Raw genomic sequence first — 24,690 nt, forward strand, 5'->3', positions numbered from 1 at the left:
TGGCCTTTGTGTTGTTTTTAATATATCTAAACCATCAGCTTCCCCTCTCATAATTTAGCTGTCTTCCTAAAGTTCAGATCATGTGGAGAAGCTCAAAGAGCTTACTGCCTTCATCCAGTCATTTCCTAAGGACCAGTTACAGACTAATGATTTACTTTTTAAATGGGCCAAGGGTATTAATAGGCAGCTGACAGAAAAGGAAATATAAATGGCCCAAATAATTTTTTGTAATGTTTATTCACCCATTAGGGAAATGCAAAAATTACAGAAACCCGTCTCACAGCCCAAATCAGAAAGCTCTGGAACACACAGTTCTCACAGGCTGGTGGCTCTGGCTGCGGGAACAGCCTCCTCCGTGGAGAGCAATTCAGCAAGATCCATCACCACTGCACGTACTCTTGGACTCAGGAGTTCCACTCCTGGGAACTCATCCTTCAGACTCACTTGTAAGTGAAAAATAATCCATATAAAGCCACTTATTGCATCAACGGTTATAATTGCAAAGGACTGGAAACAGCTCAAGGGGCCTGGTTAAGCAGACTACCGTACATCCACACCCACACACCCCTGAATCAGAATGGGGGCGCTCTTCCACAATGGCCATGGAACTCTTCAGAATGTACTGTAAGTGAAAAAAAAAACAAGACAAGAAGGCAGTCTCTGGGGAGGGGAGGTGGTGGCTGGGCAGTGGACTTTACTGAAGACTCTTCAGTACCTTTTGAATTTTGAACCATATGAAATATTCAGAAAAACAACATATTGAATGAAGCTTTCCTCATTACTAAAGGTCGGGCTCAGCTCTAGCGAGGTGAGTTATCATATTCTCCTCTGAAGAATATATGGTCTTCTAGAACTCTAGAGCAAAACCATGGGGACTAAGAGTCAGTGATGGACTACATCAGCAGGGGGTCGGCCCCTCTGCTGGGGTCACCCAGGCCCGCACTTCCTCCCTCTGTCCACAGGTGGCGCCAGGAGGACTGCTGCCCTGGATGGATTGGGGTGGCCCGGGAAGCTCTCTGACCAAGAGGCAAAGGAATAGGCAGGAGCAAGTAAGTAACATAAAATAGAAACTAACTTTATTTCTCTGGAAGAAGCAGGTATCCATAGCTGGGGCAGCAACTTTGGCGACACAGGCTGGTAGGAAAACACAGAACCGCACGGGGAGGAGCTGGGTCAAAGAGGAAGCACTGGTATCCCTCCAGGGCAGCTGCCCCCTTGGTCTCCTTCCAACCCTGGGGCTTTGGGCCCTGGTCCCTGCCAGAGAACAATCTGGCACCCTTGCTCTGTTTCCTGAGCCACTCGGGGCTATTTCCAGGCACAAGATCCTAAGACCAGCCAAGTCCCATAACGTATCCATGGCGAGGCCACAAGTCACATTTTCTCCGACACCCCAACTGCCCACCAGGGGATCCCTGAAGAGGGACCCTGCCCTGAGGAGGGCTTGCTGGGTGCTGGTCTGCCTTTCTGTATGGCCAACACATCGTCCCTGCATGAGGCAAGCCCGGCTTCCCCGCCGGCAGAGCATGAAAACACACTCCAGCTGCAGGCCCCACCAGGGCCGGAGCCAGAGGCAGGTCAGCTGCAGGGCCTGCTGAGGCGGCCACCAGGCCTGCCTTCACGGAGCTCCTTCCCGCCCCTTGGCCAAGGGCACCAAGAGCTGATCCAAAGTTGCAGGGACAGCATTGGGTCAGGGAGGGATGGCAAGGCGGGGCTCCCGGTCTCCTGCTGTCTTGGCTTTGCTCTGCCACTGGGAGCAGCAAGTGGCAGCAGGTCCTCCAGGCCTGGGCAGGGCTTCTCCCCACCCCTGACAGATGGACAGGCTCAAGTGATTCCTTCAGGGCAGACGCTCTGCTCTCCAGACATCTCAGCGCCTAAAGGATGGGAAACAACCAGAAAGCCCCTCTATCAACACAGGGACAGATCAACAAAGTGTCTAGAGGGCGTGGGCACAAGAGGGCCTCCTGGTCGTGGGCTAATTGGTTGAAAAGTCGGCAATAATTTTAGAACTTATCATCCTGGGATGCCTTTTTTTCTTTAATTAAAAAAAAAGAGAGAGAACAGCACTACTGAGTATTAGACTATCAGAGAGCAATAGGCATGGTAAAGCCCAAGTTGATTTGGATGTGAATTAGTACAAGTAACAGCTGACACTCTGTGGCGGTGTCCCACATGCCAGACACTTGCTGTGTGATTTGACAGATGCATCCCTCATTTCTTCTAATCAATTCAATGAGGTAGATACTGTCATTTGGACAGATTATTTTTTCCTAAGTAATCTCTACTCCCAGCGTGGGGCTCTAAGTCACGACCCCAAGACTGCACGTTCCACTGCCTGAGCCAGCCAGGCACCCCTCATTTGTACACATTTAACAGATGCAGACAAAGAGGTCAGGAAATGTGCCCAAGCCATCTTGGACGCCATCCCTGAGAGGAAGGCTGGGCTCTAACTCTGCTGCCAGGGCCCACCAGCTTCAAAGCCCCAACCCCACCAGCATCCTCCAGGGACAATGCTGGGATCTACCAATATCTCTATTTCTGACTTGATAAAATTTTCATTTATGATGTATATGTTTATTTTTATACTATAGATCACTTATCTATATCATTTGTTACATGTACATATATAAATTTTTAACAGGAAAATAATGGGATTATTTTTGGTTAAACGTTTCATTAAAATGGCATTAACACTTTAAATTGAAATATGACATGGAGAGGTAAGAAATATGTTTAAATCACTGGCCCGTAAAGTGCTGCTCCCTGGCGCAGGCTCAGGGTGCCTTTTGGGGCTCAGGACGTAAGCCCCCACAAGGGGAGAGGCTCCAGTGCCCTCTTTTCACTCATTAGTCCTTTTGCACCAAGTGGCTACAAAGTCTCAATGTGCTCAGGAGAAACTGTTTTCACCAGAACTGCCTGCCTCCCAGGGTCGCTGCGGCCCTCCCTCCTCCAGGCTGGGCAGCCCAGTGTCCCCTGGCCCTGTGTGGCCCTGTGAGGCCCTCGAGTGCGGGGCTCTCTCCTAGGGAGGTGTGCTCCCTGAAGGGCTCACTCACTTGTGGTGGGCGGGGCCACAGGAGCCCAGGAGGTGGCAGCCAGCCTGCTCCAGGTTCCAGTCGCACATCTCCAGCACCTTGTGGCATTCGCTTCGTGGCCGCAGACCCAAGCCAAAGAGCCGTTCCACCTGAGGAACAGAGGGCGGTGCCATGGGACACACTGGGACTGGGGGGGGGGGGGGGGGGGCCCCGGCCGGGGGGGGGCAGAGGACAGCCAGAGGCAGGATGGTGGGGAGGGGCAAGGGAGGTGAGAGCGGCAGAGCCATTCTTTAGGGTCCCTGAAAGCCGGAGTGGGCAGGAGGTGGTGGTACCTTCAGATACTGGGCAGCCCTCTGCATGCTCCAGCTGTGACTCTGCAGGGCCGCCTGGCACTCCTCTGTGGTCACCCCATGCACCATGGCCTGCAGCTGGGCACACCCACCCACCAACCCATCAGCACCATGTGGGCCCATTCCTCTGGGGCCCTTGGGTCCCTGCCCCTCCGCCCAGCAGCCAGGCCCAGTACTCACCATCTGGATCTTGTCTGCTGGCCGTCCAGCCTCTGGCCCGTCCCCAGGGCAGCCCCTCTGTGGCAGCCGTGCAGTGGCCCTCAGGGCTGGTGGCCGGACCCCTGGGTTACTGTTGTTGGTGGAGAAGTTGGCCTTGGGGTCTGGGGCAGCCTGGGGCATCGGTCGGACAGTGGCAGTAGGGGCGGCAGGGGCTGGGGTGCTGGGTGGGGGCAGCAGCAAGGGCACAGGCAGGGGGGCCGGCTCTTCAGGGCTCTGGGCCTCACGCAGGAAGCGCTGGTAACGTTCCAGGTAGGGTGGGCGCTCGGGCAACAGGTAGTAGTGGGTGTTGCTGACCTTCTTGCCATCACGGACAATTGGTAGGATGCAGGGACCAGCCCGTGGGCCGGGTGCCTGGATCACTTGGGGTGTGGCATACTTGGGGTCTGAGGCGAAGCTCTGGGTGGTGGGCATGGTCTTCCCAGGTGAGCTTGAGAGCCGGGGCGGAAGTGGGGAGCTCCCAGGTGGCACCAGGGGACTAGGGGTCCTGGAGCCTTGAGGGGACAGGGGCTCCCGGGGAGGCACCCGGGGAGGGGAGGCAGGTCCAGGCCACCGCCCTACCTCCTCCTCACCTGACGGGGCTGGAGACAGCTCACCACGTGGGCGAGTGGGCCTCGGGGGGATGGGCACCCGGGGAGGCACCTGGGGCTTGTCCTCACCCGCTGGGGCTGGGCCAGGTGAAGGGACCAGGGAGCCAGCTGGGACCTGCAGCTGCCGCATGCACTCCTGCTGCAGCGCCTGGAAGATCTCTGCGGTCTGGGCCGAGCTGGGCGGCTTGCTCCCACCCTGGGGTGGGAGGAACAGATTATCCTCCAGAGGAGGGAGGAGCTGCGCCTGCTCAGGCACAAAGGCATAATTGGTTTCACCCTGGCTGGGCCCCGCACAGACCCCTGCACCCACCAGGGTGCTGTTGATGGAGCAGACCTCAAAGTCATCCTCATCCTGGGCCACATCGTCATAGGCAGGAGGCGGGGGCAGCGGGCGGGCATCCCAGTCCACCACAGGCGTGGGGTGCAGGGGCCGGGGCAGCACCCGCGTAGGGCTCTGCGGTGGGGTCTTGTCCAGCAAGGAGCAGGCGTCCATGGCCAGCTGTGCCAGTGAGGGTGCACAAGGCCGTGGGGCAGGGACGACAGGCTCCTCGCCAAAGTCAATGAGTGTGACCTCGCTCCCGCCACCACGCCCTGCCTTGGTGCCCGGGACCCGAGCTGAGGGCTTTGCCAGCCACAGCCCACGGGGCAAGCCTGGTTTCCGGAGGCCCAGCCTCTTGAAGTCGCTGGACAGAGAGTCCTGGTCCTCACTCACTGGGTCATAGGTAGGCTCTAGGATAGAAAGGGAAAGCCCAACGAGAAGGCAGTGTCAAGGGGACGAGAAGGAAGATGAGCGTCTTCCACCAACTCCCCACTCCCAAGGCCCTCAGAGGTTAGCCCTCAGCTGCCAAAATTCTCAAGGCACACCAACCCTATTCACACAGAAGGACAGGACTTGCTCTGGATGCCATTAGCTCTCCACACAGGCTGCTGAGCCCTGCCTCCACCTCAGCTCGAGCAAGCAACACCCCTCACCTGCCTGCCTGACACCCCAGCACACAAGACCCCAGGTACCCTGGGCTCCTGGGCCTGTTTGGCAATCCCTTATCCCTTCCCCATTATGGCACACGGCACACCACTAGGGCAGGCAGCAGGCTGTGAGCAATCCCCACCATTAAGGACAATAGGAGCTGTTCTTGGGAGAGCACAGAGTGCCTGACCAGTCACCATGAAAGCCCAAACACAGCCTCTGCAGGTCCCAAGGGGAGTAAGTAGAGCAGGGCCAGGTGGCGGAGAGGAAGGCACCAGGACCACACAATTGGTCCAGGAGCCCAGGCATTTGGGAGGCAGGGGAGAGGCAGGCATGCTGGGCCAGGTCAGCAGCGCGAGCTCATAGCACACACCCCACCTCCCCTCCTGCCCAGCCAGCCCCAGGGCTCTGTACCTTCCAGAAGGAGAGGAGGAATGAGAGGAGAGAGGGGGCGGGGGCAGGGGCCAAGGCATCGAGAGCAGCCCCACTTACTCTGAGCGAAGATGGCAGGTTGAGGTGGGCGAGGTGGAGGCTCCCCTGCAAGAAAGGCCATGCGAAGAGTGGAGGGGACAGAGCAGTAGAGACAGAGGACAGGGGAGGGAAGACAGCCAGACAAGAGGGCAGAGTGTGGAGAGAGACAGAGAAAGGGCAGTGAATAGGAGCGAGTGAATGTACAAATCCAAGAGCAATGGGAAGCAATGGGGCGGCAGGATGGGGAAAACTGGGTTCCGGAACGACAGGCACAGGATCCGGGAGATGGATGAGGCTCCTGGCCAACATGAAGCCCGTGGGGTGGTTTTGGCTCGGGAGAGGACAGCAGGATTAGGGGGGTGAGGAAAGCTAGCATGTGAGCATGGCGGGAAGGAGGGAGGAGGGAAGCTGAGGTGGGCAGGCCAACACAGGGCTGGCTGAGGATGCCCACCTCGGCGGATACAGCTGCCTCTCATCTTCCACCCCACACCCAGCCGGAGCCGGGGCACAGCTGTCCCCCTGCAACCCTGGCCCAACTGTCCCAGAGCCAGAACAGCCAGCTCAGAGTGCCTGCACAAGACAGTGCCTCTTCCTGGGCAGCTGATGGACTAGGGGGCACTGGGGAGCCGGGCTCTTACTTTTCACCCTTCCTAGATGTTGGGTGGGTCGGGAGGTGCTCAGTTCCACGCTCAGCAGGTCAGGAGGGTCCATGGGGTTTCCCAGGTACAGTCTGTGGGGGGAGAACCTGGTCAGAGGGTGGCGGATGGGGAAGGGTGTGGAGTGGTGACAGTGGGGGGAACCTCAAGAGGGGATGCCCGGGGTCAGGCAGAGAACAAAACCCTGAGTGCATGTAGGGTACCACCTGGTCCAAGCCCCGCACAGGGACTTGCGACTCCCTGAAGACAGTACTCAGGGAGGGTGTCATGGGGAGAGAGCAGAGACAGAGCTGACTACATGATGACAGGCTGAAGGGGCTCTGAGAATACCCTACAAGGGCAGAGCTGGTCCTCCGTGACCTCCATGGCACCCCAACCCATGTCTGGCAGCCAACTGCTGGCACATTCTCTTCTGTCCTGCCGGGCCCAGAGGCATCTGGGCCACACTCCCCTGTTGGGGTGGGCAGAAGGCACCCTTCTGCCCCACTGCGAGGTGGGAGAGGGGCAGGGCCACCTGCCCTGCTCCCAATTCACCCTCTCAACCCCTGTGCTGACTGTCAGGCCCTGGGACTTAGTCACAGGGCTGATGAAAGCCTGGAGGAATGGGGCTGGGCTGGCTGCGGCACGCCAGGAGCAGGGCAGAGGGCGCCAGGTCACTTTTAGGAGGGCGTCTACATACCTCGCCCCAATACCCTCAGGCCTGCGCTGGCTCTCACCAGCTGCCCTCCCAGGGCTCTGGGCTCTGATGTGTGGGGGCAAGAGGGCAGGCCTGCTTCACCGTGCCTCTCAGTGGGCGGAACGGGATGTCAGGAGAAGTTAGAGGAGAAAGGGCTGCCTTGAAGCCCCCCCTGGGGCCAGCAGAAAGGCATAAAGCCTGGGCTGAGGAGCTGCCTGGTGGCTTACTGGGGTAGGGCCCCCAGGAAGTGACTAACTCTTCTTGGTGTTCTCCCCAGATGCCCCCCAGTGACCTCATCCTTTCACTTAAAGGAGACTGAACCCCCTGCCAGGTAGAGAGTGAGCAGACAGGGGCGGCGGGGGGGTTGTTTGTTATCTAACCTTCCTCCTGGGATTTCCCCACAGGGAGCTCTTTCTCTGCACCCCCAGCTCACCCCCTGGGACCTGTGCATACTCCCAGGGTTTGACCCAGCAGGCTCTGTCTCCCAGGCTCTACACAAACACTAGGGGCATGACAGAAGCCTTGCTGCTGAACTCCTTCCAGAGGCTGGTCCCAAGTCCACGTTCCTAAAGTTGGTGTTCAGCAGTGGGGGGCTTCCACCACACAGAAGTGTGCCTCCATCCCCTGAAGCTCTGAACCCCAGTTCTGCCTACGGGGAAGAGCTGCTGGGCAATAAGAGACCCTCTGCGCTAGGTTGTGACAAGGACCCTGGAAGCCAGCGAGAGCCTGCATGCCCAGGGAGGGGCTGCTGTCTCTGGAACCGCGGGTGACCCCCACCCCCACAAATGCACTCACTCGTCAATCTTGTCGGGGAAGCCCCAGCAGTGGCGGGGGTCACTGTCGCCATGTCCCGTGTGGATGAAGCTATTCTGCAGGGGTTGGCTGATGTCCTGGGCCGAAAGGCCAGCCACGGAGGTCACCACGTTGCGAGGAAAGGGCCCCACACACAGTGTCCGGGTGTTCTGCCCTCGCCACCAGTAATTCTCAGCCCTGCTCAACAGAGATGACATGGTGAACACCAGGGGGTGGTGGGGTGGCTCTAGGGAGTGGGACCCTTTTCATTCCAAGCTCTCTCCAGCCATGGTATCAGACCACCTTGGCAGAAGGGGACCCAAGGGCTATGGCCCTGAGACCAGGGTGGTCTGTCATCAGCCTGCCTGCCCCACGACCTGTCACTCTCCCAGTACAGGGCCTGGCTGTTTATACACACCCTACCCTAAGATACTTAGATGGATCAGACAGCCTTTTCCTACAGTTTACAAGCACATAGGTTCAAACAAGTGACAGGATTTGCCTACAGTTCCCAGACAGATGGCAGCAGACCCAGGATTCAAATTTGGCTGTTCGTCTGCAAGCTATCACCCTTCCTATAAATCCACCTCGTCTCCCTCCTTCCTGGCCAGGCCTGGACCTTCACCCTCTGGCCACCTGACCTTGCTCTTCAGCCCAATTCCCGGGCATCCTGAGCTGCAGGAACCAAGGAAACACCATGGCCTTAGCACTAGGCTTGGAGCTAAGCCCCACTGCAGGCAGCCCCAATGCATTTGGAAGCACTCCAAGCAACCTACACCTTCCCATCACCAGTTTTGTATTTCCAGTGCCTTCTCCCACCTCTAGGCAGGGCTGTGAAACCCATGCCCTTACCCTCAGCCATCTCCTGGGGCGCTCTACTCTTGTCTTAAATAAAGGGGTAATAAGGGGACCACCAGCCCCTCACTCTGATCTCAGACACAGAACCTCTGCCTAAGCCCAGGCCTGGGGTGGGTTTGGGCAGGAGGCTGCCCTGCGCAGTTCGAGTGGCAGGATGCCACTCCTGCATCTGCCGCTAGGACCACTCATACCTGACGACATGGGCAGAATCCAAGCTAAGGTAGAGGTAGTGCAGCCTCATGCCACTGTGGTAGAGATGTGTGCACACCCGGTCAACCCCCACCTGTGCAGCCAGGCACGTCAAGGTCTCCTCCAAACTGGAGCCAGACCACAGGGACCAAGGGTGGCTGGGGGCTGAGCTCCTGGACCCTCCTCTGTGAGGTAACATGGCCTGTTGGGGCAGCACGACCTCAAACAGCCTGCTCTGGAGATCACAAGTCAAACCCTAGGAGCACAGAAGTGTTGGGGAAGCCAAGAGGTGGGGCAGGGGAGGGCTGGGAGCCTGGCCTCCACATAAACAGGGCCACTGACCAGCCTACCACCAGACACAGCAGCCCTGTGATTACACCCTGCCCTGGGGTGGGAAGGGCAGGAAAGGAAGAAGAGAGGACAACACCCAGGAAGGGACAAAGCCCATCAGAAAATAGCAGGGCCGTTCCCAGAAGAGAAACGGCCCCCAGCACCCCACTCCCATGAGCTGGCTACGGTTGAGGTCCTCCCATGAAGCAGGGTGAAGAGGGATGCCTGACACCAGGGGACCCCACTGCTGCTCTCCTCCCCTCACCCCTGTACCCTAACTGGCTCCCTGGGTTTTTCGTGCCCCTTCACGGACCTTCTCAGACACCAACCCCAGGCTGGACATTGGACTCTGCTCTCCACACCTCTTCGGAGGTGCTCATTAACCTGGGTGAGAGAAGCAGCCGAGGCAGAGAGACAGTTCAGAGTAGAATGGAATCATGTCCAAAGCCAGTTCCACCCTGTGACCGTGTCTTCCCTGTGTCGACCCTGAGCAGGGCCAGACTGGCAGGTCACTCCCTCCACCCCCTTCCTTTTGCCAGCACAGCTGAACACACAGTGGCTCCTTTGGACCCACTTCTGAGAGTGAGAGATGCCAACCCTCCTCCCTTTATTACAGGTATGGCCGGGGGCAAGAGCCTCCAGGCCTGCTGGGAGTCCTGACATCACTTCTCAGAAGATCTTTGCTATTAGAGGAGGGGAGGTGGAGGGCAGGGCAAGTGTAAGAAAGACAGACACCCTCAGAACAGCATCCTCCTGACAAGGCTCAAATATAAGTCTTGAGATGGCCAATGCTATTTCGTGCTGCCCACCCTGTCCCCCTCTGAGAATCGGCAGGGCCAAAGCACCAGCAGCTCAGAGAGGACCGAGGCCACCCTCCCCACCCGCCTGCACGGGCCATGGCCGCTCCCCCTCCTTGAACAGGCCAGAGTCTCCATAGCAACGGGAGGGACAGGCCTACCACGGGCAGACACTGTAGTGCAGACAGAAGTCCCTGGGGGCAGGGGGAAAGGGCCCAGCACCTCCAGCATGAGCTCTCTTTCCTGCTGCCTGTCAGCATCCTGGGACAGGCAAGAAGTGGAGTGGCACATGGGAAGCCAAGGCCCGAGCTGAGAACTGCCACAGGCTGCCCCTGCTCTGTTTGGGACCAGCTTCTAGAAATCTCAGCCCCTTGTCCCATTCCTGGTCTAAAGGAGTCCAGAACTGGCTGATAAATGTTGCTTGAACATTCTGCTCAAAACCGCACCCCACCCACTTCTCTCTGAGAGACCCAGGCAGCCCCCGATTTTGAGGGACAACCCAGGCCCTTGCGTCCCACCCCACACCCACCACTGGAAGCAGAGGCTCCAAGGACCAGGCCAGGCCAAGGCCCAGAAGATGGACTTCAAAACCTGTCTCCCTTCTCTAGATCTATAAAAACGGAGCATGAAACAGCTGCCAGCCATCCTAATTTCCAAGTAACACCCCTCCAGAAAAGACCCTGTTCATCATTTGTCCCTCCATCTAGACAGGACCTCGCAAGCTCAGCAAAACATCTAGGTGTCCTCTCTCTCTGCCCACTGCCTGCAACCCCGAGAAACACTGAGCCTACAGAAGCAATCGGAGCCAGGGACAAGGGGGCTCTCAGAGTCAACTTGGAGACAAACACTGGCACAGCTTCCGCAAGAGGAGTCCAAGGCTGACAGATGAGTAGAAACAGAGCTGTGAGCCAGGCGAAGAGGAGATGCAGAAACAGAGACCCACACGTACAAGCCCAGACCCAAAAAGACACACACGAACAGAGAGCCCCTCCCCTGGGGGACATGGAGACAGAGTCAGCCAAACAAACAGAGAGACATCTGGACACTGAAAAAACAAGGGGGCAGAGTTAAAGCTCAGGCACCATCCACACACAGGCCCACCCCCAAAGCCTCACCGGCTGTTGTGGCCTCCTGCCCCTCACCTCCCACCTCCTGAGCAGCTCCAGGAACCAAGAGCAGGCGCTGTGGTCCAAGTCAGCCGTGGCCCTGGAGGAGGAGCCCAGCAAGCCCACACTGGCAGGCAGCTGCGGAACCAGCAGCCTAGGCCAACCGGAGGCTGTGACGCAAGGGCAGGGCAGGGCACAACCACGGCGCCTCCCAAGAGGAGCAGCTCCCCTGAGGCCCCACCTGTTGCCCACCTAGCTCTGGTGGCAACCTAGAGTGCCAGCTCCAGAGCACACACCCAGGAACATAAGAAGCAACTGAGTCACCCTCTGGGGAACACTAGACCCCCAGTGAGAGCAAGGGATGGGGGAGGTAAAGACCTGAGGGCTATGGTGCACAAGAGGGGTCAGGTTCAAGGTCCTCTTGCTCCTGGAGGTAGGAATGGATATAGGTCCAGACTTCTGACTTAAGGCCCTGCCATGACCCTCTAGACAGGCTCTCACCCTAATCTTCCTATTTCCAGAATGCTCCCCAGTCCCTTATCTGGCTCCTCAGCCCCAAACCCACAAACTATCTTCCTTCCTGTCCCCTGGGCCTTTCTCCTTCTAAAAGCTTTCTGCTTTCATTTACTACCACTAACTCCCCAAACCTCCACCCCCACAACTTGTTGATAAGTCATTCATATTCTCAGATACTGGGCCCAAGGCTAGTAGGTAAGCTCTGGCCTGGGGAAGAGGGGTCCTGGGGCCACAGTGAGGGCAGATCACATTCTTCTACAACCAGCTGGGCTCTAGGGCCTGCTCTATCACTCTGACTCGACGCAGAAGCTCTCCCGTCTCACCAACACCAACACCCACACCCCGTGAGGCACAGGACTGAACGAACTAGAGGCCCCAGACCCCCAAACCTGAAGCCCAGGTAGAAAGGGCTCTGTGGGAAGTGTCCTCACCCCTGCCTGGCTCTGAGTCAGAGGAGCTGGGAGCACAGGGGATTTCCTCTGCCTTGCTCCTCTTCCTGGTCCTCCATGCTCACCCCCTACCCCAAAGGCACCTCAGCCTGCTGTGCCCAACCAGTTCCTCAGCAGCCCTGAGGATCAGATAACAGAGGGTGGGGTGATAGTGGGTAAGGCCTCCTCAGCATAAGGGCTTGAAGGCGGGGGGGGGGGGCCTACAGCTAGGAGACATGACTCAGAAGAAGCTGCCTGGAGGCAGAGATGTGTGTCCCAGGTGTCAGGGGTGAGGGGTAAGGAATAGAGGGCCCCAGGATGGGGACTGGGGACAAAGGAGACCAGATGAGTGGCCCAGCAGAAAACAGAGGGGAGCCCCAGGAAGAGGCAGTGGGGCTTGGTGGGAGCAAGAGGTTTGGGGTACTGATAGGCACCCAGGTAGGTAGTCCCTGTCCTGGGAGGAGGCAGGAAGAGGGGAGAAAGAAAGGATGAGAGGAATGTTCAGGAGTTCCAGAGCTCTAGTTGAGGCCCCGAGGCCAGGCTGAGCCACTTCCTACGCCTCACCATATCGGCAGTTTGGCTGTGACCCACAGAGCCAGGGCTGGAGCCGAGTGGGAAAAGGGTGAAAGGGTGGTTCCAGGCAGAGAAAAACCCTCTCAGAAGCAGCACCTGGTACTTAACCCCAGGCACTGGACTGGACCCAGGCCTGTCCTCCCCTTACTGCACAGCTCAGGCTCCCCACAGCCTGTGTTGCCATAGGAACCTTGGAGGCAGAAGAGCTCTCAGCCAGCAGGCCCCTCCACCCTGCACCCTTCAAGGCAGTGCAGGTGCCGCCTCACGCTGCCTACCTTCCCTCGATGACGGTGATGACGTCGTTCATCTGGATATGCAGCTTGTCTGGTTCCTCAAAGTCCTGAAGGGCCCTCATGTCAGTGGGCTGGGCCTGGGGGCGGAGACAGGTCACTGCCCACCCTGCGGCTGATCCCTGCTGGGATACCCAGGCCCTCGTGGGCAGAACAGCCCTCACCTCCAGCAGGAAGTCCCGCAGGGCCACAAAGGTGGGTCTGTCTTCTGGCTTGTGAGCCCAGCACTGAACCATGACATTGTAGATATCCTGCGGGCAGTCCTCAGGCCGCGGCAGACGTTCCCCCTCTTTGTCAATCTTATGCAGAATCTGGCGGTGGGGGGGGTGTAGTTTGAGCACAAGCAGTGCACCCAGCTCTTCACTTCCCACCTTCCCTCCAGCCCATGGAACAACTGGAGCCACCATGCCCGTACCCCAAAGAAAAAATCTGTCTCCGGGAGCCTATCCCTGGGCCTCTGACCCTTATCCCCTGGCTGGGGCCTCTGGATAGGTGACTATGGCAAGCCCCAGTCTGCCCCTCTCTGCACCACTGGGGGCTCTTCTCTTTGCTCAGCTATTTGAGAGGTCATGCAGACACTGGGTCAGAGGGACAGAACTCCAGCAAGTAAGAGCTAGTTCCAACAGAGCCAGGTTGGGAGCCAGGAATGAAATAAACCGTCCTATAGGGAGCGCATCTCCAGCCACTCACCTGACTACCATTGAGGCCAATCCAGGGCTCCTGACCATAGGTGAACATCTCCCACAATGTTACCCCAAACATCCAGGTGTCACTGGCATGGGAGAAGGTACGTGTCTTCAGGCTCTCGGGAGCGCACCTGGCAGAGGCAGGGGTCAAAAAAAAAAAAAAGGCCCTGAGAGCACGCCCACCCATATCAGCTCAATGGACAGAACATATTCATTCAACAAATGTGTTGATACCCTGTGTGCCAGGCTCAACAGTAGGTATTGGGGACACATGCAAAGTGAATAGGGACAGGATTTTTTGACTATGGGGTGCACAGACAGAGAAAATCATCTATGCTCATGTCTTTATGCACACAGAGCCTGGGGTAGGAAGAGGGTGAAGTTCCCAGGTCAGGGAAGCCGGGAGGTCAGAGGCTCCAGGAGTGGGTGAGGGGGAAGGGAGGGGATAAGATCTCAGGCTGTTTTCTAATTGTGGTGGGAGGATGACAATTTCCGGATTTGGGGCAGGATCCTGGGATTTGGGTCATTTCAGCAGGAAGGTGTGGGTGGGAAATTTGGATAGGGTCTGGGAAAGAACCAAAATGGGAGGAAGCAGTTACATTTGCTTCACCCAAACATCCCACCCTCCCTCTGGGACTCCCTGTTGGATGAGGAAGAGAAATGTCACTGCAGTGAGGCCAGCAAAGGGGTATTCCAGGGTGGGCCAAGGTGCAGAGTGATTGGGGATGCTGACGCAATGGAAAATCAGACTCTCTCCTGGGACTGGAGAGCTGGCCCTGCCACTCAAAGAGGATGGGACCCAGGGACAGTCACTCAAGATCTCTAAAACCTCATGATCCTCATCTGTGAAATGTGAGTAATAATAATCTACTCATCTCACAGTGCTATTGTAAGGGGACCTTATAATTTACCATCCAAACCAGGATGCCTGGGTATGAAGGGGGTGCTATTAATTACTCCAGAACAACAGGCATAATCTGAAATGTGTGGTCACTGTACATATGAAATCAGTTATGAGTTAGGGTGACTGTGCATCCTGGGTGAGAAGGAACTTGATCTACTCCTCCCACCCCAAAGCAAGGAGACCACGCTCCTCTGGGTGACTCCAAAGCCAGAGGACCATGATGGTGTCAGCACAGAACAAGCTCACACAGGGGCCAGCACAGGGCCAGGGAGCATCTCAGTGTGTAGATAAACATCCCTGGTCAGCCTACAAGGCCCAGCACGGTCTGGCCCTGCCTGCCGCTAGCTCCACTGGAAACATCCTTGCCAACCAGTCTGCCTGGCGAACTTCTGATATTTCAGGGGCTTACTATGGAGTCCTATAGGATGCCTTTTTGAGCCCCTGCAGCACTTATCCCCATGCACCGCAGTACCTGGTACATGGGCCCAGAGAATTCCTAGGTGGACGAGTGAATGGACTGCACGCAAGAAGGGCACCCCGGGCACAGAGGAGACAAAGGCTGTGTGGGTATAGAAAGGAGCCCTGGAAACTGAGGTCCAGGTATGCAAGGAACAGGAGCGGGCAAGATGGAGCCCAGACCCTGTGAGCCAGCAGCACCTGTCCCTCACCAGGCGAAGGGCACCTTGCGATGCTCTTGCATGACATAGTGGTCGTCATTCTGGGGCAGTGCACGCATCAACCCGAAGTCCCCAATCTTGACCAGGTCACGGGTGGCCAACAGCAGATTCCGGGCAGCCAAGTCACGGTGAATAAAGCGCTTGGACTCTAGGTAGCCCATGCCCTCAGCCACTTGCACGGCGTAGCGGCTCAGAGTCCCCAGGAGGAAGTGGCCCTGGTGCTTGCGGAGCCGGTCCAACAATGATCCCAGTGGCGCCAGCTCTGTCACCTGAGGCCACGGAAAAGGTAGGAGGAAACAGCGTGACTGAGCCCTGCCTCTCCCTCAGTTCCCCAGGCTGGATGCTCCTTCCTGGCCTGCCCTCGGGGGACTTCTGAGAGTTCTACAGCTTCCCAAGCCTCTCCCTTCAGGTAATGTGGGAACCCGAGGCCCTCAGAGAAGCAATCCACAGAGGCTCAGATGAGAATTTCTCAACACATCAGGTGGCGGACCAAAGCATCTTCGTCAGGATGGAGGGAGTAACTAACATCCGGGCAGGAGAGGGGCAGGTCTGGGGGCCCACAGACCCTACCTGAGCACCTGCCCTCTGCCCACAGCACTTACCATCTTCATGGGCAGTGTGAGCACCACACCATAGAGACGAATGAGGTTCCGATGGTCCAGGGAGTGCATGGCATTAACCTCCCGGATAAAGTCATCCATGGCCTCTGGCTGGCTTAGCACATCAGGCTTCAGGCACTTCACAGCCACACTCACCTGCACAGAGCAGGGATCAGACGGAGTTGGGACAGGCCCCAGGCCCCAACACTCTAAGCCAACCTGCTCCTCCCTCCAACTCCACCCAAGTATCCCTGCCTTGGCTCTGCTCATCTGGATGGGTAAGCATGTCACAGGTGTCTGGCTTGGCTGGGGAGGGCAGCTGATTGACCTCCCCTGAGCCCCTCCTTCCTGGGGGAACATCCAGGTCAAATAGTAACCATAAAATAAGAGATGATCAGTGTGATGACAATATTAAAATGTTGTAATAAAATGGAATATTAAAAATGATTTTGGTGTGTAAGGAAAATGCTATAAATATAATGACAAGAAACTAATCTATAGTGACAGAAATCAGAATAGTGCTTCCCTTGGGTGAAGAGGGTACTCAGTGCAAGAGGCAGGAGGGAACCTTCTGGCAGCTCTTTATCATGAGCTGGGCAGTGGTGCATGCATAAAAATTCACTAAGCTCTCCACTCAAGAACTACGGGCTTTACTGTATACATGCTACCTATCTCTCTGGGGACAGTCTGTAAAATACAATACCAAGATGAAAAGGCAACGTTTTAAAAATTGCATTCAAACTTTGTATCCTCACCAAATTCAACAAAATACCTGGGGTGAAAAAAAGCAGAAATCTAACTCTGCTTCCCTTGAGGGAAGGGATTACAAACAATTATTTTTTCTTATTTTTTAAATAGTTTCCAAACGTTTATAATTAGTAAATTATTTTCACAATTGAAAATAATTGAAAAAAGAAGCAGAGATGTCTAATTAAACCTGAGCATGGAGTCCAGAGGACACCCCTTTCTGATCTGTGCCCAGCCACACTAGCAGCCCAGCAGAAGGGAAAGATCTGCCTCAGAGGGTGCAGTTGGGGAAGGTGGGTGGGAGGGAGGAGGGTGGACTCTGCCAGAGTCTCTTAGAGACCTGTCCCTCCGCCATACCTCACAGGACCCAGAAAGCTCACCGTCTTCCCTGAGGGGGCGTCCCACTCGCCCCTGCGCACCACACCAAAGGAGCCATCTCCTAGCTTCTCGAAGAGATGCAGGTCCTTCTCTCCAATGAGGCAGGTGAGGCTCTGCAAAGGCCCCTCCCCTGCTGGGCCCCCTGGGGTGGGCGATGTCTTCCGGAAGGTGCTCTGAGAGTGATGAGGGGGGAACTCAGCCTCCAGTCGCTTTCCACTGAACACCTGTTTGAAGGCAGCCAGGGGCCAGATGGAACCCTGAGGCCCCAGAGCCGGTCACTCAGTCCTGCCCCACAGGATCCTCGGCTAGTCCTCCAGAGAGATCCTGCCTTTGCCAAACTGCCAGGGGGCAGCCTGGCTGGAGGTCCACCCCCTCTCTAGACCACACCCTCCAACGGGAACCCACAGTCTCAGTGTGGCCTCAGGGTATGTGCCAGAAATGGACTGACAGGCATGTTGCTTATGACTGCTGTGGCCCCACACCCAGCTGTAGGGTCAGGGACAGCCTAAAGCCACTCCAGACCCATCTTCTGCACCACCTGTCCCTCCCTATCCCCCTACCCAGCAACAACTCGGGCCCCTAACCCGAGCAGATGGGCAGGAGCCTGAGGGGCCCTCCACAAACACCTCCCCGTCCATTTTTAGCCCTGGCTCCTTCTCTGGGTTGCCCATTTGGTGCTGTCTGTCTCCACCCTCTCTGGGGAGCTGACTGCCCTTCATCCTGCCAGGGAAGAGGATAATTTGAGCCTGAGGTTGGACAGTGAATGTGTGCAGGGTGGGGGTAGGGGGTACGTGCAGACGAAGCAAGGTCTTGCTGGGAAAAGGCCTGGAAAGACAGCTGGGCTTCTGGAGGGGCTAGAGCTGAAAGTTGGGAAACAAAGACTGGAGGGGACTCTATGGCCTGGGATGTGGAGAGAAGGGGCCAAAGGTCAGGGGACAGGAGGACGGAGGCCCTGAGTAGCAGAGCTGGCACCATCAGTCTGACTGGGGCATCCAAAGCGTTGGCCTCAGGCTGCAAACTCTGTCTAGTTGGGCCCCTGCCCCTCAACGGTTGGCAGAACCTTATCCGTATGGGGTAGGGGTGTTTCCAATCTGACAGCCTCTCTAGCACTGCTCTGTCCTTCCTCCCAGTAACTAAAATCCCTTATTTGCAAGCAGTGTTCAGCTAACAAGGCCCTTCACAGCCTTTATCTCCAGGGACCTTCTCCCCCGCCCCTTGAGGTGAGCTGGGCACAAGTGCTGCCAGCACGGTTTTACTGAAGACCATGTCTCAAGTCTGGAGAGGTTCACTGACTGACCTGAAGACCTCCTATGTGGTGGGTCCAAGACCCCAGAACCCTGGCACACTGCACAGCTCTTCCCTCCTGCCCTTGCCCACCCAACAAACTCATCCTTCCCTAAAACCTGGGCAAGGGATCAGGACAGTATCCCCAGAAAAGGCCATAGGCTCCCCAGGGACAGCCCCTTTGCCAGATCGCAGCCAGGAAATCTCTGCTGCCCAATCCTAGTCCAGCTGTTCTGCCCTGCCTACCCCCCACCCCAGCCCTGAGGCCAGAAGTGGGGAGGGAAGGCCCCTGGCTGGTTCACTTCCTCTCGCATTGTCTTCCAGACAATGGGCAAAGTTCCACTGAGTCAGACCAGGGACTCACCACTCCACCCACCCAAATTAGGGCAAAGGGAGAGGGGGGCAGACTGTGGGGAAGGAAGTGGTCAGCAGCGCCAAATGACCAGAGAAACCCCCTGCAGACCAGGGAGGGTAGGGGAGGAGGGAAGCAAGGCAAAGACGTCCTGGGTCCAGACAGTCCCCATCGCTCTGCCCTGGACACCGTCTCCAACACTCAGACTGAGCAAGGGCTCAAGTTACGGCGCACTTGCGCACTTGTCAACGGGTGCCTGCTCCATGCCCAGCGCCGCTGCACAGCGGGAGGGGAGGTGAAGCCATCACCCCTGCACAGCTAGGCTACTCACGTGCCATCTCTGGTGGAGACAGACACTTAACTGGGCAGTCCTACAAGTACCCTGCCTGGCAGGACCTTGGAGGAGGGAAGTCTGTACAAAGTACAAGATCACACCTGGCTGGGAATGGGGGAGCCTCGTCCTAGAACTAACATCTGAGCAAGGCCTGTGAGGCTGCCCACCCCATCTTGTTCCTTGTCCACATACCTTGCTCATCCAAGACTTGCGTTTGCACATGGCCTTTCTCCTCTTCACAGCCTCCCACAATCGCCGCTGTCCTGCAAGGAAAAAAGGGGAATCGAATGCTGTTAAGGTAGCTGGCAGCCCCCAGGGCAGCTGCTGCCCACCTGCATGCTTCCTTGGCCCGCCTGGGGTGGGCCCACCATTAGATGCTGCCCAGCACAATGACATCAAGGAAACAGACCGTTCTAACCAGCCAGGGGACACAGTTAACCAGACGGTCACAGAATTCCACTTCTAAGCAGTGGTTCTCAAACTAGATGGAGGTGTTTAACCACCAACATTGAATAGCAGCGGTCTTTTTCCAACTCTTAAGGGGAAAACAAAAAATGTGTAGGATTTATCCAATTTTGGGTTTCTCCTATAAAATTTTATTGTTAGTGGCATCAGATAACCAACCCTCCAATCCCAAAGTAGTATATGTCAGCGTCTAATTTAGTATGTTATTACTTATTTAGCTATTTTAAGTTGAAGTTACTAATAAGCTTCTGATGCTCTACAAGGAACACTATGGCTTCTAGATGCTATGATCACTACTTTTAGGATAAATACACAGAAAAGAAATGAGTTCAACTTATAGAGCAGATCTTTGTGCACGAGGAAGAGAAAGATGAGTTCAATTTAGAACAGATCTTTGTAAGAGAGAGAGAAACAGATTAAGAGAAAATTAGCAAATCATCTGAGGGTTTTTATCTTCTCTTCTCCACACAGATCTCTGGACACTGACCCCTCTGATGTTCAGAATGGTGAACAGAGCAGACTCAGTGCCGCGCTTATAAAGGAGGAGGAGATGGAGGAAATAAATGTATCCTACAAACGTCTGAACAAACCAAAAGCAGTGTGTTTTTAATCCTGAGAATCCAGAGCTTTAAGACCTCATTCTCCTCAAACTCCAGTTCACCGTTACAACTGCAAACTGTCCTCATGCAGCATCTGCTGACGCCCCTCCACCCGCGTTGGGGGTTCTTGGACAGGCAGCGAGAGTTCTCAGCTATGCCACCCCATGGAATAAGGAGGAGGGCTCTTCCACGTAGTTGGCAATCCCAAGGACAGAGGTGGTAAATGGTCAGTGGGGAAGCAACAAGCAAGGCCAATGTCCCCACCTACCAGGCCGGCCCATGCCAATCTTCTCCAGGTCCTCATTCTTGACATACTCAAAGTGGGACAGGCGGGTAATATTGAGGTCATCACGGAGCCGCAGGAAATACTGTTGTAGTTGCACCTCGGACAGCAGCTCCAGCAGCCAGCCTGTGCCCTCCTCCGGCTGCATGCTGCTGCTCCCCAGCCGCTGTGGGGAGGGAAGAATGGCTCAGGGACAAAGGAGGACAGGCAGGTGGCAGGGGACCCTGCCCCAAGTGCCCTAGGCTCATCCACATCCTACTAAACTGCTTCAAGGGAAGGACTCAAACCACATTCTTGCTCCCCAAAACAGCTGTACAGAATGGCCTCTACTCCTGTGCCCATCCTCCTGCCAGCAACAAGGGTAGACTTAGGGCAGCTGGAATACAGCCCGGGCCTGGGAGCCAGGGTCGTAAGCCCAAACTCTGTGATCTGTGGCTGAGTGACAGGAAATCAACCTCTCTGTTCTCAGAGAGTCACAAGCCCTTTGAGAACCAAGAAAACTACCGACTATGTTTCCAAGAAAATATACATTCTTACTCATAAAGTTTCCATTAGGAAATTGTGGGTGGAGGGGGGCAGCTCATGACTGGCTCAATCAGTAGAACATGTAACTAACTCTTGATCTCAGGGTTGTGAGTTAGAACCTTACATTAGGTAAATTTTTTAAAACAAGTCGGGGGAGGGGTGTCTGGGTAGCTCAGTGGGTTAAGCATCTGACTTCAGCTCATGTCATGATCTCTTAATTCATGAGTTCGAGCCCTGCATCAGACTCTGTACTGACACAGCTCAGAGCCTGGAGCCTGCTTCAGATTCTGTGTCTCCCTCTCTCTGCCCCGCCCCTGCTCATATACTCTCTTTTCTCTCTCAAAAATAAACAAACATTTTAAAAAATCGAAAAAACAACTGGGGGCTGTGCAGGATCTCTTGAGACCCATCCACAGGCTCCTCAGGCCTGATGGACCCCAGAGGAAGAAAGCACTGTGGACTAGATGGGTTCTAGCTAAGTTCCACCCAACGTGTGACATCACCAGAGCCTCTCTCCTCACCATCCTACAGGAGACCACTCGAGTGCCCTTAGGACCGCAGTGACCGGAAGACAAGCGGCAGGCGGAAGCTGGGATGAGCTTTCAGACGCTGGCTCAAAGAAGCAGCCCTACTTAGCTTATCAGTGGTTTTTACCAAAGACTGCTGCCCAGCGTCGTCAAAGCTTTTAATTTTTTCAATACTGGAAATTTGAATCTATATGTGAAATCTTACCACTAAAATTCTTTTTGAAAAGGTAATGTATACACATGGTAAAATATTCAAAAAGCACACAGGAGCCATAAAGTCTCATTCCCTGCCCTGCTGCACAGCCACCTAGCCCCCTGTCCCCAAAACTGGCTGCCATAAATGACTTTTACACATCCTTCTAGACTTTGTTTTTCCCCCCACATTCACCCATTACTCACACCATTCTGTTCCTTGTTTTCACTTAACGTTACATCTTTCTCTTAATTTTTTAATTATATCAACTAACTCAAGTTTGAAATACACACACACACACACACACACACACAATGTGCTGTGCAAGCCAAGCAAAACACATGTGCAGGCTATCATCAGCCAATAGGCCACCAGTGAGTGACCTCTGACCTACACTCTGTGCGGCCCAGAGAAAGAGGACAGGGCAACTGTAACACGAAGCAGCCTGACCCACCGGACACCAAGCCCATCCTTGTCTAAGTAAGACATGTCAGAGCCGAGAGCTTGGCCAGGCCGGCCCCTCACCCAATCCCTGTGAAGGAAGACCCACAAGAAGGAAATGGGCAGCTGCCCCTTGACACCCCACACATCAGAGGAGGCCTTGGCCTCCAGCACCCATCAAAGAAGCCAGCACTTGCAGCCCAGGCCGAGCATGAGCCTCCGGCCCCCCCAGTTCCCAGTGGTGCTGCCAGCCCAGCACCAGGGCATCAGAGCTTCCCGGGCAGCTCAGGGCAGCACAAAGAGTGACAAACGGGAATGAGAAGCCTTCAGTTCAAACCCTGGCTCTTCCGCCAAGGCAGCTGGGCCAGAGGGAGGTTTTCAAACTTCAAGCTGTGACCCTTTACCCAGATGGTTCTCGCAAGGTCTGTACAGCCTCCTAGGGGACATTCTTGATGGTCATGATGTTGGGGGGCCACTAATGGCATTTAGTGGGTGACTGGGGGACAAGGATGTAAGTCATCCTGTAATGTGCAGGGGAGTCTCACACATTCTCCCAAATCCCACACAACTTAATTCGTGCAGGGAAAAAATGGTTTATAAACATCTGAACCTAGAATCGAATTCATTTTAAACATGAACAAAAAAGTATTTGGCAGTTTTAATATACCCCAAATCTTCCTAGAATGGAAGTATGGTGTAAATAGAGGGAACTCTGGCCTTTGCTTTGTTCAGAACCTGGCAAAAGTTGTTTGCTCGTCAGAAAAATGTCACTGAAGGGGACCTGCCCTTATTATGTCCAAGCCCTGAGCTCGGCTAGCGCTCGTAGACGCTGCCTCCCGGCGCTCCTCCTGGAGGCGTCAGCACTGCCTACCTAACCACGTCAGAGTGTACGGACATATTCGACTACATGAAATGTTATCATCGCTTTCCTTGTATTTCTCCTTTATACTACAGATGACATTGTGTTGACTGACTTACACACACACAGTAAAAAGGTTATATTTTTATTATTTTTATTTAAGAAGAACTAAAAAAATAACTCTTAACATTTCAACTACACTTCTTATATGCCAGGCACGGTTCTAAGCATTTAGCCGTATTAACTCACTCATCCTCAACAAAACCATTTGTTACACACAAGGGAGTACATGGATGTAAGAAGGCAGGGCACTGCGGCTTTCCAGAAGAAGGCCCCAAAGGTGCACCATGACAATCCCTGACCTAGGCAGCGTCTCTCTGAAGCCTGGCCAGGCAGGGCCAGCCAGCACTTCCACCCTGTCCCTTCACTACCCTGTCCCTGGGGCAAAGCAAGTGCACCCGCTCTATGCCCCATGATGTGGCCTGCCAGAGGGCAAGCAGTCTCAAGAGCCCCTCCTCTTCTTGCCCAGTCTCTAAGTCTCAGGGCTCCACACTCCCTACTCCCACCTCCTCTGGAGGCAACTGCTCAAAGCCATGCCCTGGGTGGTCAGGATTCAGAGAGACACAGAGCCCTTCCCCTGAAGCTGCTCAGAAAGCTCAGTCTGGCCTGTTCCTTTTCCCTAAGACACCAGCTAACATATCTCCCTGCTTAGCTAGACACTCCCCTCCCTGCTCTCCAGCCCCAGGGACAGGGTTGCTTTGCGTAGGGGTGTGTGGGGGACAGGGAAGAACACTGGGATCCCAGTGAGAAGAAAGCAATCAGGGTCCTCATTCCATTCCTACCACCAGGCCCAGGGTGACCCTCGATAAGCCCCTTCCCCTTTGCTAAGTGCCCCTTCCCGGCCAAGTTTCTTTGTCTCTGAAGCTTCCTCCCACCCTGCTCACGGTCTCCAGCTGTGTTCGTGCCTGGCCCCCAGCACACCCACAGTCTCACACCTGTGTCTGACGTGTGGTGTGGAACACACATTTCATTTCTGGCATACACTTTTGCTAACAGCCTCACCAACCAGAATGCAGCAGCTGAGTGGGGAGGCCCCGTGCTCAGAACCCCTATCAAGCCCTCAGCCATTCCCCATCCTGTACTCTCTGCTCCTCAGTGAAGTGCTGGCTCTGAGGGACTGACCCAGTCCCCGGTCAGTCCTACCCACATTCCCAGCCCCCACTCACTGTGTACAGGCGTCGCCGTAGTCTGGCTAGGAGAGGGAAGGAGAGCTCCAGGCCAGGGAACCGACGGGCTGCTGGCATCTCCACGGAGCTGGACCCCCTGACTGGGTCCCTGGAGACTCTGGCCCAAGAAGTGAGGGAGCAGAGCCTTTAGCTCCTGAATTTAAGGTCCTGCCCAGAAAGGAAGTTGGCTAAAGACCTGCCCCAGGAGTCCCCCAAATCCCACACCAGGAGTGGGAAATCAGGCAGAAGAAGAGGGTGGGCTCCTTTTCTCTGCTGCACAGCTGTTTCCACAGCTGGCGAGTCTGACAGGAGCAGGTGAGCTCTTCTCTAGGCTGGCTGCAGCCTGGGTCCTCTGTCCTGTTTCTCTGACTTCTCTTCAGTGCAATGGTCACAGCTCAGCCCTACTCCCTGGCTCCCCCGCCTGACTGCCCTCCCTCCCTCGTCCCTCCCTCCCCAGCTGAGCCGCTCTGACACTGGCTGAAAAAGGACCTTTCTGAATCACTGCCAAGAGGGTGGCGGGAATGAGGGGACTCTTCCTCCCAGCCACCCGCGCTGGCCCCCCTGCCTCCCCATACACAAGGCCCCCTGTCTTTGGCTTCCACCCCAGCCCCCATAGTTGCAAACAACTCTTGGGATTTTAGGGTGGGGGCTATGTGAATCAAGCAGCAATGTACAAAGAGGGGATACAGGCTCCTACATGGGCTTGTCTGGGGCTGTGGGGGCTAGAACACAGCCTGAGTTGGGGGCCTGGACCCCAGACAGACATTCCTGGGCTCT

At 55.6% G+C, this 24,690-nt stretch overlaps 1 protein-coding gene across 16 annotated transcripts in view; it reads right to left on the bottom strand.

Annotated features, from left to right (window-relative positions):
• Positions 1-1,054: 1,054 nt before the first annotated feature.
• TNK2 (tyrosine kinase non receptor 2) overlaps positions 1,055-24,690 on the bottom strand; it is a 46,746-nt gene continuing 23,110 nt past the window's right edge. For 2 of the 16 annotated variants that reach the window (XM_029939508.1, XM_029939509.1), the window contains exons 2-16: positions 20,128-20,308; positions 18,988-19,058; positions 16,828-17,049; positions 15,704-15,856; positions 15,093-15,370; positions 13,525-13,651; positions 12,999-13,145; positions 12,820-12,914; positions 7,751-7,945; positions 6,262-6,353; positions 5,567-5,689; positions 3,560-4,914; positions 3,362-3,457; positions 3,051-3,178; positions 1,055-1,871 (exon numbers count right to left, since the gene is read on the bottom strand). In XM_029939508.1, coding sequence (XP_029795368.1) covers positions 1,865-1,871; positions 3,051-3,178; positions 3,362-3,457; positions 3,560-4,914; positions 5,567-5,689; positions 6,262-6,353; positions 7,751-7,945; positions 12,820-12,914; positions 12,999-13,145; positions 13,525-13,651; positions 15,093-15,370; positions 15,704-15,856; positions 16,828-17,049; positions 18,988-19,058; positions 20,128-20,290 — 3,252 coding nt within the window. In that variant the 5' untranslated portion in view covers positions 20,291-20,308 and the 3' untranslated portion in view covers positions 1,055-1,864. Of the gene's footprint in view, positions 1,872-3,046; positions 3,179-3,361; positions 3,458-3,559; positions 4,915-5,566; positions 5,690-6,261; positions 6,354-7,750; positions 7,946-12,819; positions 12,915-12,998; positions 13,146-13,524; positions 13,652-15,092; positions 15,371-15,703; positions 15,857-16,827; positions 17,050-18,987; positions 19,059-20,127; positions 20,309-23,913; positions 24,291-24,690 lie in introns of those variants that run through there. The other 14 variants (XM_029939514.1, XM_029939507.1, XM_029939511.1 and 11 more) reach the window with 14 other exon arrangements.

Source organism: Suricata suricatta, chromosome 5 (assembly GCF_006229205.1).
Source record: "Suricata suricatta isolate VVHF042 chromosome 5, meerkat_22Aug2017_6uvM2_HiC, whole genome shotgun sequence".
NCBI lineage: Eukaryota > Metazoa > Chordata > Mammalia > Carnivora > Herpestidae > Suricata > Suricata suricatta.